Consider the following 17,677-nt stretch of genomic DNA (forward strand, 5'->3'; position numbering starts at 1 on the left):
TATGGTATATTGGATGTGTCGCATCAAAATTATCTTATTTTTCTTTCTAAAATCTGGGCCTCATCATTTCTTTTATTCATTATTTTCGATAAAAAAAACTATCTGTATGTATTTGATCCAATAAAAAGCGATTTGCAATTTTACCCAAACAGCCCCACACAAAACGCCCATAGTGCCGTCATCATGCGCACAGCTACCCTTCTCGTTTGCTACCACTGTGCCGTACCCGCTGTCATTGCAACGCATATTGTTTGTGTGACGAGATGGGAGAGTTCCATCGGCTACGCTTCAGACCACTGACGACTATCGCGCCATCGGCATGAATAAAAAAACACGGCTTAAAGCATAACTGTTCGGCTGCGGCTCTCCAGACGTGATAAATAGCACGACGGCCAAGGAACAGAAGGGCACAGTGAACCGTGGTGCGTGAACGTAAACATAATACCGTCGGAGGAAGAAGTGTGCGCTGTGCGTTTTGGTGTGAGCGGCTTCGGTGTGTGCATGTGCTCTGCCGCCCAAAGGAAAGGAAGCTGTGTGCACAAAAGGACAACACATACGCACACACCCGGGAGGGGTAAAGGTTGAGTCGTGCTCGTTTTTGGGGTGACGAATTTGGTGCCCCGTGATTGTTACGTGGTGGTGTTGTTCAGTGCTGGTGCGCGTGTGTGTTAGCCCCCCGCAACAACAACAAAAAATCACCGTTTATGTGGGAAGAGTGAGTTGTAGTGTGTGCAGCAACCCTTCCCAATTACGACGACACCGAAGGACGGAGAGAGAGAGACCGAGCAAGAGAGGAAGGGTACCGGCATTATCCTGCGGAATTAGGACGAGGCCAATCGGACAGCAGGATGGGCGGATTGCAGGCGGCCTGGTCCATCATGTCGATGGTGACGCTGACACCGTTCTTCGCCTTCCTATTTTCCATCGTGTTTATGGCATCGATCGGAAAATCGTTCGGCGTGCGGCGGCTCTACGTGAACCTGCTGGTGAAAATATTCGAGGTAAGGTAGCTGCGCGGAGCGCGGCTTCGGGAACTCTGACCCGCTTTCGAAACGGGGACCACGTTCTCGTCGTCCTGCATTTTTGGCTTGTTTGTTTGTGTATCTGGTGCGCCCAACCCATCCCAAAGCGGCGGCTGTGTGTCTGTGTGTGTGGGAGGATGTCATGCGTCTGGAAAGAAAATCAATAATCCCTTCGCTTGTCTCGCGCTAGTCGCGTCGTTGAAAGTTGTCTCAAAGGATACGCGAGAAAGGATGGCGCTTCAATCAACGCCGCCTGCTTAGCTGCCCTTTCTGTGCTGAATTGCACACCGCAGCACAAAACCTGCCAACAGGAGCAGGCAACGATTAAGAAGAAAGCCTCCGCCCGAAACTGTTTTAATGCAGCTCTCCACCTTCCCGTGTCGATAACCAGACTGGACGGGACAATCTTGCCCATGTTTCACACCGTTTGGCCTTCACAGCGCCGTCTGCAGCGCAGCCCGACGGAAGCCGAAGATTATCAAAGCCGGAGAATTGAATCCATAATCGATAACCAACCCCCGGACCACCCGCCCGGATGTGTGGGGGGGTTGGTAATACCAAAAACGTGTCGCGGGGTTGATCGGCGTTGGTCAGCAGATTTAAAAGTTTCAATTTTATTATTCTACACACGCTAGGGAGGGAATCGCTAAGGGCGCAAGGAGAGAGAACACGTACACAGCCACAGACTGTCCATAAACGAAGCGTCCCTAGCAGAGCAGAGGAGTGGAGGTGGCACCGACTTATGCTGAATCATCATTATGCCTTATCAACGGCGATGTTAAACGCTGGAACATGGAAACGCGCCGACCGACCGGGTTTTGCGTTTTGTCTGCGCGCTAGGTTCACCTAAGTTTGCGTTAAACGCGCGACAATGAGCGCAACAACAACGAGCAAGAAGGGAACCTTGGAGGAGGTTCGTTTCACATGGTGTGCTGGTTGTTGTTTTGTACATACACACTCATGTGTGTGTTTGTTTTTTTCTGCTGTGGTTGAGCTTTTGCCATCGTGCATTGGTCGTGCCGGTCGTGCGGGAATTGGGCAGCCAGCACTTTAACTTGCTAATGAACCGGTAATCTTTTGCAGTTGTTTCCAACAGGCAGGCCCGACCCAACGACCAACGAATCTCCCCTATTTTTTGCGGGCGAACAGTTTCGTGATTGAAGGTCCAAAGTGCGACAGTGTGGTAGCGTTTGGTAGATTTGAAATATACGCACCAAAAAGAAACCTTTGCCTCCGGCAGGCAGGGTTACACACGTGTGCATACATGCTGTAATTACTACGCGGAACAGCGATCATACAGCTGCTGCGTCTAGCCCGTTGCAAGGCACCGTAACTGTTTCTTTTTGGATGCAAAGGTTTCAACTAGTTAGCATTGAAGTGACAGGAAGCGTTAGCAACCAGCTGGTGGAAGTGATTCCGTTCGATCGAACCGTTGCGCTGCTGCTGCTGCTGCAGTGCAGTCGTTGTGGTATGCCATTTGTCGTAGCCCTTTTCGCTAGGTCTAAACGGTGGCGGCGGTCCATTATCTATAAGCTTGACCGTGAAATTATAATCGCCTCCCCGTGTACGGACAAAGTCACTACGCTGTTATACAGAGTGCGTGTGTGTTACGCGATTTCTCTACGAAGCGGTCAAGGCCAACGCTGTATGGGTCTGTGAGTTTCGCTGTCGGATTTCACCAACACCACGTGCCACCACCACTGGTGGTGTATACACTCTATGCTCCACCCCACCGCAACGGGGATGGAACAAAAATGCACATTTATTCATCGTTTGTCTTTGTTTTCATTTGCAGATAAAGTGCCAGTAGCGTTCTGTTGTGCGGTACCCTATGCCTTGGTTGCTCCCGAAGGGACACACACACACATGTAGCGAAGCTTCTCCGCAGCAAAGTCAATAATCAAAGTGACACGCTACTGCAGTACTGGTACACTGCACCCAAACGCAACGGGCCCGAGATCGAGCCCCTCGCTGCTGCACGATTGATATTGCTATTTTTGTTGTCATTTTAAATGGCCCGATTGAGGGGGGCAGTACGATTGACGACCCCATCGCCAGTGAACCCGAAAAGCTGGAGTCCCATCAGCTCCCCGATAGTGGCGCACGCAAGGGGAAGGCGCGCAAGAGGGTGTTTGTTTACGCCTCATTACACTAGAACCCAATACCGGAGATTCAATGTCAGCTCCGGTGTTAATGGAGGCCCGGAAAGCTTCGGAACAAGAAAAAGGAAGTCAGTGATAGAGAGCGATTGAATTCATTAAGGGACGGTTATGAAGTGCGCCCAGCACGTGATATTTGTGAACCTAGCTTTGCCCTCCGCAAACCAAGGGTCAATGGCACTGGTGCACTGCTTCCTGGCAAAATGATAATGCCACGGTGACGACGACTATGTGCATAATAATAATGCTGTTAATAGTAACACTCACTTTCACACACAAGTGGATAAGCGCTAAGCACTTTGGCTCACCCTTTGTGGGTAAACATTTTATCTGGGCGTGCGCGATAAGTTTGATGCACCTCTCACCATGGACCGAGGCATAAAGAATTGATTGAATGGTATTGGCCTGTTTGTTGTGGTGTTTGATAATAATAAACCTTCATTTTTTGCACTTAATTTATACACGCTGAGCCAAACGCGACGCAAAACAGCGCCGTCCCCAAAAACCGTGCGTACCCCGTGCACCAACGATAAGATTACACTCGGCAGGCGAGGGAGAGGGTGTACTGGGGAGAATGCCATTTCCTTATCAACAGCTTATATCGGAATGTTCGATAGAAATCCTCCACTACGCCGACCCACGCCCTTTACCCGAACAGTCTGTACGAGGGTTTTTTATTGGATATTTTGTTTTGAAATAATAATGCTCTCCCCCCAAGCACCGTTTATTAGCTTATTGTAGCAGGAGCGAACCATGGCGACAGGCCACAGCCGTGCGATCGTTTTGGTGTACGTTTCGTTGCCCATCTATCGCGCATTATCCGCCGTGACGTGCGCAGGTCTGTTATCAATCACCATATAAAAGCGCTCCGTGTTGTTATCAAGTATTTCTGATTTATGATTTCGACAAAATAATACTCTGCAACCGTACAGCATCCAGAACATTCCGCCCTTTTGGGTGGGACGGGGGCCAGATCGGTATACTGTTTTGTTTACTATTCACGGATCATCTTCTTGTTGCCATCGTCACCCGGATGGAACCCTTGTACTACCGCTGTACCACCATCCCAATGACGCGGTGGGATGCGCCTCCGTTGTATTACGGTGGCGTGGTTTCAGTTTACTTACAAATTAGCTTTATTTATTTGCTCCATTACGCGACCCTCCTGCTGAAGCCGGGGTAGGAAGCGTGTCACTCTTCCAACACACCACGACACCTTTACGGGCCTGCACTTACGGTCGAGATTGGAAGTTCACTGAAGTGTACTTGCATCTCACTGTCACAGAGGCAATGGCAGCAGAGCGCGCAGTGGCGTGATTTTGTTTTCCTTCTCCGACGAGGACTCAGCGCCCGATTGCTACTGGTCCCGTGTGCTGCATCCTTCTTCTCGTGCGTTCTCGAATCCAATCGTAATCGAAAACAATGTTCCACGCTTCAAAACATTGGCGCCGTAGACGGTGGCCATAGCGAGGAGCAAATGCGTACGCTGTGTGCTACCTTCCGTGCGGATGGATTGGGTTTTTATCAGCAAAAATAAAATAGTTACCGCCAGACGAACCGTGTGATCGGAGATGTAGACGTCTCGCTGACAAAGAGAGAGAGAGAGGGAGAGAGCAAGACGATTGCTTGTTATCTCAGGCACCAGACAGATCAGCTGAGCGGTATATAAATACACGTAACAGCTGGGACTACTAATACACGGTTGAGCAATTTCTAACAACTCTAAACAAACTCTACAAAGAAAGACTTAAACTTCAAAAAGGAAAATAAATCCAACCTCTTATATTCGATAGTACTGCGAACAACCATAACAATCTTCCTTTCGCTGCGGATGCTGCTGATGTCGTCATCTGATGGGGAAAAGAAGAGAGGGGAGGGGGACATGATGCTGCCGCATGACGCAATTATTAATGAACTGCGTTCTGTTGAAACGCGCCCGTCAAGCACATCGCGAGCTGGCCTTTTCGCTGCTGCTCGTCGTTGACCTCCAAATTCTCAACCAAAAACGTCGCGTCTCAAAGATGATGCCAGATTTTTCGCTCTGTGATTTTGTTTTTATACGCTTCCCTCCCCTAACACGTAAACGTTCGATCGTACCGGGCGCACGCATGGATGAACGATTTTTTTATTAATTCTATGAGGAAAAAACATCAATAAAGGTTGAAATGAGTAATTAGTTGGTAATTTATCTTCTAGGTGTAAGTCCAGTGTGAAGGGACCAAGTTTTTGCTTGAATTAATACAAAAAAGAAGAGAAAAGGACAGTATGTTGCTAACACAAAACATAGATAAATTTGTGTATTTAATTTGGGTCTTCTTACAGGGTTTCCCACGATTTATTGGTTGGATCTCATCAATTTTTGGTTGGTTCCCATATTTTTTTAGTGCGTTCCCACGATTTTTTGGCCGTTTCCCAGATTTTTTTGGTCCAATTGTATTGATATCCATTCGGAAAATACCAATAAATTATGGGAACGAACTAAAAATCCATGGGATACGACCAAAAATTCGTGGGAATTCACCAAAAAATCATGGGAACTGACCAATAAATCGTGGGAAACCCTGTAACGCATAGCTTTGTTCATCAAAGTGTTTAATTTATCAACCTTCTCCCTTTCTCTCCCCATCTTCTTCCTCTTTTAGTTCGGTCGTCAGAACATTGAATCGGTGCGGAAGCAGCAGTTTGCCAACATTACACAATCAGATCCAGAAGATGAGGACGCACCCAGCGGTGACAATCCTAGCCCGGACGCGGCCGACACCGGCGATGGCACGGGCTGCGCCAAAACGAACGGCACCCTACCGAACGGGGGCAGCCACCGGTACATGAACGGGCGCGACACCTCCTCACACATTGCGAACGGTGGCAACACCGTCATTAGCCGGGCCGAATCGCTCATCCTATCGCCGGAGATGATCGATGACACGCGCAGCAAAAGTGCCGAACCGCAGGAGGAGGGCGCGGGTGGTGGTACGCGCGATCAGGGCGAAGAGGGCGACGAGGAAACCAAATCGGATGGGTCGGAGGGCGGCGGCGAGCACGAGGCAGCCGGCTTCAAGCTGTCAAACTGTCTCGACTACGTCAAGTCGGGCATGGAGGCCATCATCGAGGATCAGGTGACGAGCCGGTTCCTGGCAGAGGAGCTTAAAAATTGGAACCTGCTCACGCGCACCAACCGGCAGTACGAGTTCATCAGCTGGCGGTTGACGGTGATATGGATGATCGGGTTTTTGATTCGATACTTCATCCTGATGCCGATGCGGGTGCTCATCTGCTTCATCGGGGTAAGTGGCTGTGTGATTGGCTGATCCACACGGCAGGCACACGGCTCCACGGCGGGTTGTGGGGAACGAGGTTTGGAAGATTGTAACCACCAAATGTTTCTAGCCCTATTAAAAAGAGCCATTTTGTGTTGGAAACAAATCTCCCTAACGCTTCCCTACAACAGCCGCCGGATGGATAACGCCGATCCTCTAACGCTGCGGTTTATAATGTGCATACTAACTGTTTCTAAATTTCTTTTCCCCCACGGGATGGAATGGTCTTCTTCTGCGATGCTGAACCTAAAACAAAATCTCTCTTCTTCCGCTCCAAACAAACCTCCAAAAAAACACACACACACACACAAACAAAACAAAAGGTGGTCTACTGCGTGATTGGCTTCGCGTTCGTGGGCATGATTCCGACGTACCGGTTGCGCCGTGCGATGAACGATATCGTGTTTAAGCACACGTTCCGTATGATTACCCGCTCGATTTCGGGCGTGGTGCGGTTCCACCACCCCGAGTACAAGCCGAAAAACTGTGGCTTCTGCGTGGCGAACCACACGACACCGATTGACATTGCGATCCTGTCCACCGACTGTACCTACTCGCTGGTGAGATGTTGGGCTTCGGTCTACTGAGCGGCGTTATATAAAAGTGTTTTTGCGAGCGACGATTCTTTGAGACATTCATGCGATCCTGTGCTGGTCCACCGTACTTTTTGGCCGTTGTGATTGTGATTGTGTTCAATCTTCCCATCAGCTCATGGAACGCTCTCTGTATACACTCGGTCTTGAGGGGGTAGAATGATATTGTGGGAGAGTCTCTGCGGAGAGTAGTGCATTTTGTAAATATTCACGTTCATGCACGATCCACGATCGCCTCTGTTGTTTGTGTCGTCAATGTTTCATTATTTAGGAACCTGGTTGTCCTTTGTTTGTTGGATGCGGCATCATCCTTCATTTGGCACGATTACTGTTCACCTTATTTATCGACTTCATTTATCTGGAAATTTCGAAACAAGTAAGCCCGTTTCTGAGAACCTTTGAGGAAGTAAAAATTAATCAATTTTAAGATTACTTAGTATTTAGCAGATTACACACAAATCAGTATGTTTGGTCAGTATTTATAAGGAAATGGATAGTCACATGTTTTAATTTATCTATATTTTAAACTGAATTAGGTTGGTCTCATTTGATGAAAATTAGATTAAAAAATTTTTTGAATTAAAAGTTGATTATAGTAACGAATTTCAATTAAAATAGGATTAATTGCAAAAAAAAAATATTTCCTCGAAAAAGCACAGAGCGTAAATCAGTTTTATTCAGATTTGCTTTCAATTTCCTTCACAATGCTGGCTCACGTTACTCAAAACTCACTTATCCAGAGGATTTACAAAATCACAACAAAATAATATACCATCACCCCTCCCAAGCCCGACTCTCGAACAAATTGCTACCTTATCGCCGAACGGACCGTGTCCGTGACGGTACCCTCCCAACACACTTTCCTTCCGATTTTATTTCCCCCCACTTTGCGATAAGATGAGCAGATTGTTGTAGTGGAAATCAATTTCGTAACCGCATCGCCGCCACTTTGAACTAATGCATGGTAGACGGCAACAGCACACGGGTGGTGGCACAGGTGGGCTACGAAGCAGAGAGTGCCACTGCACTGTACTTGCATGCTGGAAGGCAAAGTTCAAATCAGGTGATAACACAAACACTTACACCAGACGACGGTTGCATGAGAGTGGGCGACAGCATGGACGGCATGGACCTGTGTTACGATGCAGTTACGTTGCTCTGCAACAGACCCTCTATAGGTACGACGAGCATTACTACGAACGGTTGGGGTTTGGCATCGTGACAGGGCGAACGGACCGCGCGAACGGAGCGCAACGAACGTGTTGTTCGGTGAATGAAGAAGCCTTACTCTTTGGCTAGTCGCTACGGCGCATGGTTGCTGTTGACATTGCGTCTCCTCTATCGCTCCCAATCTCATCTGTTGCATTTGTTGTGCTGCCAGATGATAGATGTAAAGGGGATGGAGGGGGGGGGGGGATGCATTGCCCTGTTTCCACCGTTGGGCAAATCTTCCTGCACGTCCTTTCAACTGGATAATGACGTCAAACGTACTGAGGTCATACGGTATACTATGAGCGAATCAGGCAGGGCAATTAGTTAGTGCACGATAATCACGATGGAAAGCTGAATTATCAAGGACGATGCGGATAATGAAATTCGCTGTATTGATCGAAGCAGATGTCTTTCAGGCGGCTTAATGTTTGTTTTACATTTGAAGCTTTCGGCATACGTTAAACAAAACAAACTGAATTTAAAAAAGATGCTTTAGGCGCAACCAGTAAAGTAGTAGTACATGCTACGTGTATATACAAATTAACCACTTATAAGCATTAGAATGTGCACAGAACTGGAAAACAATCGTAAATTAAGTATAGCGATTAAAATTGGGACATACCATCCTCATGATCATTATTCATTTTTTGGCAGCAGGACCAATTTTCAATATTCCAGCAAGCTAATAATCCATGGCAATACGCACAATGTGTACCACCGTTGTGTCTACCACCGTTATTCGAAGACCATCCCATCTTTAGGGCATACTGTAAAAAACCAAAACCAAAATCCCCCAATATCCGTTCCACCCATTGGCATCTGTAACAATTGCACTTAAAACCATTTGTACATATTACCCAACAACTGCACCACCAATGCATCGATTTGTTTCCCTTCTCTCTCTCTCTCCCACATGATGGCATCCGTGTTCCACATTTAGGTCATTTGGTTGACGCTCTGCACCGCCGTCGTGGGGTGCGTGCCGGAAGGTTCCATCAAGCGCGCCCTGGTCAAGAATGTGCTGATTCAGTGTTTCGGCTTTCTGTCGAGTGCATTATCATCTGTGGTCAATTATCATAACATACAGAATCGTCCATTGAATGGCATCTGCGTGGCAAATCATACCAGTCCCATCGATGTGTTAATGTTAATGTGTGACAATTGTTACTCGCTGGTAAGTACGGCCACAACCGTGTAGGATCTCTCACTCACTCTCTCGGTCTCTCTCTCTTCTACCGTTTGTACATTCTCACCTACGCGCTCGTAAAAATTGTTGCATTTTTTAAACAAGCCTTAACTGAAGTATTAACATGATTTGTTGCATTTTATCCACCGTCCGTTCCTGCTCCTTCGAATGGTGACTGAAAGATCGGGCAACGACATGGCGGATTTTTGGGCGTGCTTCAGCGTGCCCTGGCCCGAGCCTCGCCGCACATCTGGTTCGAGCGTGCAGAAGCAAAGGATCGTATCCTGGTGGCGAAGAGGTAAGTGTAACGCACAAACACATACTCTGGTAACTGTACATTAATTGCAATGCCTTTTTTATTCTCTTCTCACACAGGTTAAAGGAGCACGTGACCGATCCGAAAAATCCACCGATCCTAATCTTCCCCGAGGGCACCTGCATCAACAACACCTCCGTAATGCAGTTCAAAAAGGGTAGCTTTGAGGTTGGCGGCGTCATCTATCCAGTGGCCATCAAGTAAGGAGCGTGAGAGTGCTGCTTTCGCAAACCGCAAACTTATTTACCGACCTCTCCTGCACCGTTTTTTTTTTTGTTTTAGATACGATCCACGGTTTGGTGATGCTTTCTGGAACAGCTCGCGCTACTCGATGATGCAGTACCTGTTTCTCATGATGACCTCCTGGGCGATCGTGTGCGACGTCTGGTATCTGCCACCGATGGAGCGGCAGGAGGGCGAGTCGGCGATCGATTTCGCGAACCGCGTGAAGCGCGTCATCGCCGACCAGGGCGGTCTGGTCGATCTCGTCTGGGACGGGCAGCTGAAGCGCTCGAAACCAAAGAAGGAATGGAAGGAGAAGCAGCAGGAGAAGTTTAGCAAGCTGCTGAAGGGCGAATGACAGTTGGCCTAGCGGTCACCGGCACGATCCTCCCGCTGGCAGCCCCAGCCACCGGGTGCAGCGGATCGGAGCAGTGCTAAAGCGTCCTCCACCCCGTCACCTCAGGAGGCGCCGGCAGTGGCAGAACAAAGGCAGGAGGCTAGTCCGCAGTGAGCGGACCCCGAGTAGTGCGGTAGTTGCATATACCGCAACGCATAGATGCAATAGAGAATGAGCACGGGCGCGGGTGCATTCCGCGTTCTGCGTAACCAATAATCAGTCATAACAGGACAAAGGGGGTCTCCCCTTTAACAAACACACACAGACAGTCACACAAACCAATCAAATTCTCCGCCCTTTCGGAAGTCCAACCGGTAGGGAAGTGAGAGGAGAGGGAGTATGTACAGTGTGTAGCAACCGTGTGCTCATTGTTTGTGTGTATCATGTGTAACGCACCAGACAAGCTGTACAGAACCCGATGTGCACTGTTTGCCCATGTAACAACACCAACCATCACCACCAAATAACGACAACAAATTGTGTACTAAATGCGCTTAGGTGAAATGATTTTCCTCGCTCGCTGTGAAAAAGCATTCTTAATTTAACCGATTTCCCGTACCTCCTCTACCCCATACTATACCATCGTTTGCTGCTCGTTTTTAAAGAAGTATATGTAGCATTTACGTTTCAAAAACACACACACAAACACACGTACCGCTTCGCGCTGGGGGGAAGCCATTCAGTAGTACACGCAGTGTAGTACAAACCAGGATCATCAGCAGCACAGTATCAGGAACCTTTACTTAAGTAGATCAGGAGTAGCGCCCCGGTAAACGTAACCAACCAATCAACCAACCAACCAACCAACCAACCAGAGCATAAATAGTCAGGCACCAAAACCAACCAGTAGATATTAGGTAGCACCTTTCTATTATAGAATTTTCTATTTCCTTTCGCTTCTGTCATTTCCTTTCAATTGTAAACTTTACTTCTACTATCCTCCTTCGATGTTTGTGTGTGTGTGTGAATATCTTTTACATAAGTTTGTGGTAATTAGTCCTATTTTTCCTAACTTCTTATTTCATTTTTTTTAATCTTCCCTTGTCAAAACTGTAAAAAAAGGGTGTGGATTTGATTGCCACCTGTGTATTGCATGTGTTTCCAGAATGCTGTTTGTTTGTAATTCACTCTTTTTCCTTTCCTTTTGTTAGGACTGCTCACATGTATAGTTGACCACAAGATTGTTTCCTTCCTTCTTTTTTTCCTTGCGTTACGTTGTAACGTTTCGGGGCAGCTTTATCCCGCCGATTGCAGGCTGAAATTGCATGGCAGCTCCTATAACCTTCTATGCCACTCACACACACACACACAAACATACCCACACCGTTAGATTAGGAGTGGAAGGTACTGTATGGCATGAAAGTAGCATTAATAGTAACTGTATATCATAAGACTGAACCAAGAACATGGTGATGGAATGAGTGAGGCGGTAAAGAGAAGGGACCGGTGGTAGCAAAGACAGTGAAAAGGGAGGGGGTACACACGCAGGACCTTCGTTTGTTATCCTATATATATGTAGGCAGGTAAGGCTGTAGGTGAGCTGGATGCGGTTAATGTTGGCCAATGTGCCAATGTGAGAGGCAAGGAGTGGTTTGATGCAAGTAGATATTTATACCGAGTAAGGAAACCGTGACCGTTGCGCATATCCTAATGGTAGGAGAAACGAGAAGATGTATGTAAAAGAGACAGAGGACGCAGTGAGAAGATTATACCGAAAAGTGAGATTAAATTGTGGTTCGTGTGGGATGGAAGGGAGAAAATAAAAAGAGCAGAAACAAAAAGGAACACGAGTGTCACACTGTGGACAAAACATGCCGTAGTATATCGCACCCCTTTTAAAGTAACATCCACAAATTGAAGATTGAACAATCAAGCTCAGTGAAGTGAAAGACAGCCAGTAGGGCAGTGAGATTTGTCATACCTGTGGTGGTGGTGTGTGTGTGGCGCGCGCAATCGAAACTAAAACACGTGCGCACCAAACACGTGTTTCGATAGTAAATCATTTTGTATGCCTCTGGTTTTCAGTGCTTGCATAATACATAGCTGTCGAAGATTTATAAAGTTAAGCGTTGCGTTACGGTTTTTGTTGAGCAATTTTAGTATTGTGTTGAGAAGTGTTAGCAGTGTTTTTGTTTTACAAATGAAAGACAGACGCCAACGCATATGATTTCGTGCGATAGTAAACAATTGAACAGGCCATTCGATCATATTATGAAACCCCAATTATGGTGCCAACTTTTGCCGAGCAGAAATGGAGGGTTAAGAAAAGCGCGCTCTATAGCTCTGCCATTATTGCATCCTTTGTACATGTGTTTGCTCTGTGTAGGACTATCAGCCCGGCGGGGCAGTGCATTATTGCTTTATAAGGAACGTCCTGTTGCACAGTTGCCTGAACATACATACAAAGAAAAAGTCATACATGCGCAAACAGAATCAAAAGTTAGTCAAAAACACAAACACACTCACACCTTCTACTACAGTAGACGACAAATGGCGATAGCAGGTTAGCGTATAAGGGAGTTTGCGTTTACCCATTTCCGGTGCACTACACTGTACAGCGCACGAAACAGCAGTTAATCGTTGTGTAGTGAAAGCAATAGAAATCAAGGTTTTGTTTTTCTTCCTCTTCAGGATACCACTACAAAGACAAGATGTAATGTCCGATGTACCTTTACATCTATTACTCGTACACGATTTCAACCGCAAACAGTGCCGTGGTGTGCACTGTGGGAGCTTTTATTTTGACTTCGCTTCTTTTGCTGCCCACTCGGCGATTAAACGTTACTAAGGTCTCGGCGAAGCATAAAATAAAACAGGAACGAAACAATTGAGAGCAATGGACAAAGACAAAGGGGAAAAGCGTTAAAGCTGTGAGATGGATTTAGGTAGTGTGGTGTGGCAGACACAATCTGCAATCGAAGAAACGTTTTTGGCAAGAGCAAATAAAGTTAATGGAAGTGTGGGAACAAGATAACATTTGCTACTTATACTACAGTCAATAATATTTATAATTCGAGAAAGCAAACACATACACACACACTCTTACACAAGCTGAAAACGCCTGTTCGTAACAATGGATAATCCTTAGGGAATGATTAAGTGGAGTTGATACTAAGAAAGGATGATTAAATAAAGCAGAAAGGAAATAATAATAATAAAAAAAAAAAAAACATTGGATCCATTTTCCTTTTTTGTTAATTCGGATTTGTGTTGTTTTTGAAACTTTCGTCCGTAATATCACAAAAGAATCTATAGAAAATCTGAATAACAGAACGTCAGGCTACATCCCTTTATTGCTTGCCTACATTTAGGCGCTTTGCTGCAACCGTGGTTCGAAATTACAGAACGCAGGGGCCAAAGTGTTCCCTGTAGATGGTAACGATAGTGCTTGATTTTTTAAATGTTTACATTTAATTGTATTATCAAACTTAATGTTTATTTGTAGATATTTTACTTTTAAACAAGCCATGTATTTTAAAATACATCGGAGCAATAGATGATATTCACTCGGAATTCGTAACATTCAATCGCGAGCGAAATGTATTCGATTCTCCTGTTTCGTTTCCTTATCTTTAGCGTATTTTTGTACATTTACAGTATTATTATACAGCTCTCATTGTGCATGAAATCGTGTTGATAATTTTGTCAAAAAATGTCATTATTTTATACGTGCACTTCTTTCTGTGTATTCTCGCTTACCCAACACTCTCACGTCTCTTCACGCTTCAACAAAGCATGGTGGCGCTCATAAATCATACTACGGACAGCAAGGATCTTTAAACCGAAACTCCCAATCCAAACTGGGCACAAGCCCAACCTCGAACCGCGCCGATGCGCTCAAACCACGGAACCAGTTTGATTTTGACCACTTTTCGTTTCGCCGAAACCAGACCGGACCGGAGCCATTGCCATTGCTCATGTACGCGGCGTGTCGGTAACTCGATTTATTGACGGGCAAGCATTACAAAACCTTCCGAAACGCCTCCACCGGCAGACTGTCGGTGGTGAGGGATGACATTTAAAAGCTTCAGAAAACGGTCTTAACCAGTTGGACGGTAATACTCCCCCCTCTCCCCCATGCTAGAAGTGATACTTTTATTTCTGTCTCCTCTTTTGGGAAGCTATCTCCTCCCTGCTGTGACGGATGTGACGCATGTGGGCTGGACTGGTTGGTTTAAAATAAGCAATACTGTTGACTTTGCCGCGGATCGAACTTCTAGGAACGTGTCGGAATCAGGGGGTTTCCCTGTCCCTGACCGGCAATTCACTATAAGCCAACCAAACCAACTCTCGATGGCGGTTGCGCCGCACAAGGGGGGGATGAAATTCGTAATGGTTCCACCAGTCAGTCTGCGTAAACGGCTTGCGCACGTGACAAACTGACAAACGCGCGCGATTTGACGTGTCGTTCGTGTACCCATGGTAACCACTATTGCTGCAAGCGAATCTTTTCAAGACATCCGATTTGGTAATTTCCATCTGGTCGGTTCTCCCTTCCCGTCGTCTCATACTACTCGCCCCCGGACCGGTTCGGCTCAGAACGCATCGAGTCGAGAAGAGCCAGTAAATCGCTGACCAGCAGACCTTCGGCCGCATTGTGTACGACAGGGCAGCAGTGTTGCATAATGGTCCACCGGTGGCAGTACATACAGCCCCGTCAACTGTCATGTCATCCATTCCAGCCCATGCCACTGCATGCGTCATTGCGCGGCATAATGCGCAAGCTTCCGAAATGCGTCCGATAATGCAGTGGGCATGTGGGCATCATTTAAAGGTACGGCTCAAAACTTTTTCAGACGCATACGCTTTTGGTTACCCATGATGAGAGGGCGAGAGACTTTACCATCCACGACACACGTTTGCCTCATTTCCGCTGTCCTTAGGCAGAGTCTATCATCATGTAAATTCTAGGGTCAGTGCTGTGCAAACTTGTTCTTTAGCGTACACAACCGTTGGCATGGCAAATGAACAAAGTTTTGCAAAATTAAAGCTTTCTGCACAATGCCACCTACCCAGGGCTGGTAAAGGTCAGTGAAAAACAGTGAACTATCACAACAAACACTATGCGAAAAGTTCTTCCTATGACGTCAAATACTCCCAACAGAAGCACCTGGAAACTGGTCAATGCCAACCAGCGTGCATTCTAGCTGGAAGGAAAGGAAAATGCTTCCGGTTTTTCATCATTACGCACCGAAAGGTCAGCCCTTTAAGGTTATCACTTGGAGAAGGATGACGATGACGCTTGGTACGATGTTGTTTTCTATTCGATTTGATGAAATTTTCATTTAAAAAAGACAAGTAACATACAATAAAAAAGAAGAAGAAGTGTGGAAAAGAAAGACAAAAAAATAAATTATTCTACTTCTTCTTTGGCATAACAATCAAAATCGGTTAAGGTCTGTCTGTACTACAATTGAGCTTGACTTTCAGTGACTTATTGATTACCCATAGCAGGATTGTCAGCCCTACGTAGGGGAAGGCACGGTTCATCCGGGGCTTGAACTCATGACGGGCATGTTAGTTGATTTAAATTTGAGAAACTAGTCATATTCTTAATCTCATATTCTTCTCTTAGTTTAAAAAAAACCAGTTGCGTCTTCTCGTTTAAATTTTTGTGATCATATTGTTTTTGTTCGGTTTATTTGTTCTTTTCCTTCTTCTTCTTCTTCTTCTTCTTCTTCTTCTTCTTCTTCTTCTTCTTCTTCTTTTTCTTCTAGTTTTTCCTATTCTTCTGTTTCTTCTTGTTCTTCTAATTATTCTTGGTCTTCTTAATGTTCTTCTTCTTACTTTTTTCATTATCATTCATCTTCTTGAAGTCAATTTTTAAAATTGATTGAATTAGCATGTTCTAAAACTTGCTTGCTCTTTTTTACGATTCCTTTTATTTTCTGTTTTTATACTACTATGCATTGTTCTAACTTCTTTCTTCCTACTATTTTTTTTTTCTTTTTCTTCTTTTCTTTTGGTATTTGGGAATACGTTTATGTCAGCCTTTGAAGTAAAAATGTTTTGTTTTTTCGGTAAATACCTATTTTCATATCTTACTAAGCTTTAACCCATTAAACAAACGTTTTTTTTATCGTATTTTATTTCAAATGGGAACGGGTCAGCCAGAGAGAAGCATCCACAAAAAAACGATCGATACACATGTCGAAACGGTTTGGATGTTTTGTGACCTGTAAAGAAAGCTTTCATTTCTTCACCCCAACAAAACTGGAGACGATCGTTCCTCCCGTTAAAGACAAGGGCATTAAACGATGGTTGTAGATCGTTTAGTCTGTTTCTTCCATCTTCCATCATTCCATTATATGCAAAAATTCACAATTGCAACGTAAAAACACACAAACACACACACACACACACACACACACACACACACACACACACACACACACACACACCAAAAAGCAACTACAAACAATTGTGCTGGCGGGTTGATTTGTGCCGCCACACTCTGTGCGCACCATTTTGCCCGCTCGTGAACGCACGAAATGCACGTTTTCTTCCTCCCAGGCGTTTATTTTTCATGTTCCACACTACGTCACACCGGAGGAATCGCATGTCGCATTGTGTGGTGGGTCGTGGGGTGTTTTCTCTCGCTCCCGGGGTCGGAACCGGCCTCCCAAATCTCCATTTTCCATGCCACCATTCTCATCATCTTCAGAAACAAAGCAAAAAAAATCGCAAAATAGCAAGAGAAAACGTAAATAATTTACCTTTACGGGGAGGTTTTCGTGTGGGGTTTTCCCTGCCGGATTGTTAAATAGTATGGTGGCTGATTTAGCGCGTGCTGATGAGATGAGAGAAGAAAAAACATCAAAAGACACACCACAAATGCACAAACGCTTGCAGAAAGAGGCGCAAAATAGCACACAATGGCGCATTTAAATTATCGTGTTTGATGGGTTTATCGTAAGAATTTGCAAATATTATTCATAAGCAATTAGATAGGGAAAATCTGGAAGGAGAGATCTGATTAAATTAATTAAAACCTGAAACCGAAACGGTAACTCGACGCGATCGCGATCGGAGCTTTCCCGGCCATTCTTCACCTTGACCTTGTTAACGTGTGTTTATAGATGTTTGCTCAAAAGTGCTTCCATTTGTAACCAATGCTCCAAAGCGCATGATTAATCACATGCACAAATCGTTCCCCAGCCCCAAAATGACCTCCATCACCGTACAAATTAACAAAACGCTAATAGAACAGTCCAGTGCGGGGTTTATTTATTTTTTTGCAACATACCCGGACA

At 45.6% G+C, this 17,677-nt stretch overlaps 1 protein-coding gene across 3 annotated transcripts; it reads left to right on the forward strand.

Moving 5' to 3' along the window:
• Positions 1-185: 185 nt before the first annotated feature.
• LOC1281256 (glycerol-3-phosphate acyltransferase 3-like) lies at positions 186-13,398 on the forward strand. Of its 3 annotated transcripts, XM_061642034.1 has the most exons (7): positions 216-1,001; positions 5,824-6,465; positions 6,822-7,058; positions 9,244-9,477; positions 9,672-9,787; positions 9,865-10,005; positions 10,088-13,398. In XM_061642034.1, the coding sequence occupies exons 1-7, from the start codon at positions 849-851 to the stop codon at positions 10,383-10,385; spliced, it is 1,821 nt and encodes a 606-aa protein (XP_061498018.1). In that variant the 5' UTR covers positions 216-848; the 3' UTR covers positions 10,386-13,398. The 3 variants fall into 3 exon arrangements, with proteins under 3 accessions (XP_061498017.1, XP_061498018.1, XP_061498016.1); XM_061642033.1 differs by lacking the exon at positions 6,822-7,058 and having other exon boundaries at positions 186-1,001; XM_061642032.1 differs by lacking the exon at positions 9,244-9,477.
• The last annotated feature ends 4,279 nt before the right edge of the window (positions 13,399-17,677 follow it).

The sequence above is a fragment of the Anopheles gambiae genome, chromosome 2 (assembly GCF_943734735.2).
Source record: "Anopheles gambiae chromosome 2, idAnoGambNW_F1_1, whole genome shotgun sequence".
Taxonomy (NCBI): Eukaryota; Metazoa; Arthropoda; class Insecta; order Diptera; family Culicidae; genus Anopheles; species Anopheles gambiae.